Raw genomic sequence first — 2,219 nt, 5'->3', positions numbered from 1 at the left:
AATTTAGCGTCCCTTCTCGGCTGCTATTGCCTCAACACCAGCAACCGTGTTCCTCAGTTTTGCCAAGTCCTCTTATTGCGGTCGAATACCCATTTTCATTTGTTTGGGTTATGGATTTTAGGACTTCTTTCCCATGTTGGGCTTTTAGCAATTAGATCTTAGTTAGGATTTTCATGCATAGTTCTTGTTTCACGCCATGTATTCTGCCTCACTCTAATGAAGTTAATTCTCAGGCGAAAAAAATAATGGTTTTCGAGAAAGGGCGATAATGAAGTGGTGAGAACAACGGAAGAATGCAAATACTCCCAACAGTAAATGAGGATGGCCCACTCAAAACCACCCTTTTACACATTCCAACACTCTATTGGCTTTTGCAAATATCATTGGCATTTATCAATCTATTCCACTTTATCTTATATATATAAATGTATAACTTGATGTGAACAAGACCCGTGATGAGATAACGTACCGCTCTACAGACTTTGGACACTACCACGTGTCATCCATCTAGCATCGATACACTGTGTGCTGTGTACTTCGGAACTGAAAGCGCACTCGACAAATTCATCCATTGATGGATCGGTTCAGCACGGCCTTGTTGCCAAGTTCAGAAAAATTGAAATCAAACACTTGTGTGTATTGTGTCTTTCGAAACTGAAATCGCACTCAGCAAAATTCATTCATCGATGGATTGGTTCAGCACGGCTTTGTTGCGAATTCAAAAAATTGAAATCAAACATCATGAAGCTAATTGAAATGTAAAATTGAGATCAATTCAACCACAAGAATTTACATAAACAGCCAAAAACATTAAGAACAAAAGCCCCCAAAGAGAGAATCGAGAGAGAGAGAGAGGAAAGTAAAGGAAGAAATTCAGACTCAAAATTTAACATTATTAAGCGGGAGCTCGAATTAAAGGAGGATGTAAAGAGGAAGCAAAGGGAAGGCTGCGTAGAATGAGAAAACGAACTCGCCTTGGGAAAGGGGCTTCATTAAACATGTGCTCGAGTACCCTCGCCAGCAGCGCCGTGTACTCCTCCATAAGCTCCGCTACAATAGCCACCAGTATCATCTTCTTCTTAATTTCTTCTCTGAGAGATAGATATGTATTGTGAGATTTGGTATTTTAGGTTTTCTTCGTCTCTTTTTATTGGGGTTTTGGTTTTGCTAGTTTTTATTGATGTGGTGGCGATTACCACGGCGCCTTCGATAACTTTTCCAGTGTGCTGCTACTTGCCAACCTCGTTTCCCTTCAGCTTCCACGTGGACACCTTTATCATAGGACCACTGTTTTAGTTTTTTCTAGACCATCGTCCTTATCCTCTCCTCCATAACTTTTTATAATTGCTACGGCTAATATTCAAACTCAAGGAACTTTAATATTAATTAGCAAAAGCTTACTGGTCTCTCCTCTCATTTATGACCACCTTTGTGTCTGCTTCACTGTGTTAATCATTTTGTTATGTACACTCAGGATAAAGGTTTTAAATAACAAATTATTTCATTTTATAAAAATACATCCATATTAATTATATTCTTTCCATCATATAATTTTCATTTACATTATTTTTTATATATATTAAAAAATAATACAGACTATCTATTATGAAAAATTTCATTGCTTATAGTCTAAAATTCACACTTTCAACAATAAATTTTTAATGTTCAAGATCTGTCGCTTAAAATTTTATTATTAATTTTTTATGATAAATCTGTAATTCATGAAAATATTTATGATAGATTTTTGATAAATTATTTTGTTAAAAAATATTAGGCGATAAATTTTATTTATCACTAAATCTCTCAAAAACTCTGATAATCTATCTGTCACTGATGATCAAAATTCAGAAAATAGAATTTTACAAGAGTTTCGTAAGTTTAGTTTGAGAGGAGAGTGTTCCTCTCCTTTTATTCTTTTCTTTTATCTGTCAGTGACATGTAACGGTCTTACTGCCATTGGGCCACCTGTCTTTGCCATATGGAAACGGACGTACGAGAATATCAGATCTCTACTCCATGTGTAACGGCCATTTAATTCTCCCCTGGCACGCATGTAGATGGACCCACTAGGTGAATGGCTGGCTACCTTTTCTCCTCCGGGTTGGGCTGGTTGGTGAGATTGGGGCTGAAGCCCAGGGGAGGTCTGACCTTAGGCCCGGAAGAGCTGGGCCGGCCCCAATTGAGTGTCTTTTAGGAGGGGGAGTTCAGTCTTCAAGTCG

At 37.7% G+C, this 2,219-nt stretch overlaps 1 protein-coding gene across 1 annotated transcript; it reads right to left on the bottom strand.

Annotated features, from left to right (window-relative positions):
• Nucleotides 1–751: 751 nt before the first annotated feature.
• On the bottom strand, nt 752–1,281 carry LOC122723234. Its single transcript, XM_043954853.1, has one exon. It carries the CDS (start codon nt 1,070–1,072, stop codon nt 896–898), a length of 177 nt encoding a protein of 58 aa, XP_043810788.1. The 5' UTR covers nt 1,073–1,281; the 3' UTR covers nt 752–895.
• Nucleotides 1,282–2,219: the final 938 nt, after the last annotated feature.

Source organism: Manihot esculenta, chromosome 1 (assembly GCF_001659605.2).
Source record: "Manihot esculenta cultivar AM560-2 chromosome 1, M.esculenta_v8, whole genome shotgun sequence".
NCBI classification, from domain to species: Eukaryota; Viridiplantae; Streptophyta; class Magnoliopsida; order Malpighiales; family Euphorbiaceae; genus Manihot; species Manihot esculenta.
This window is presented reverse-complemented; position numbering and strand designations above follow the sequence as displayed.

Bases quoted from the DNA above. Each gene is read 5' to 3' on its own strand.
- LOC122723234 (XM_043954853.1), bottom strand. From the start codon at position 1,072: ATGATACTGGTGGCTATTGTAGCGGAGCTTATGGAGGAGTACACGGCG.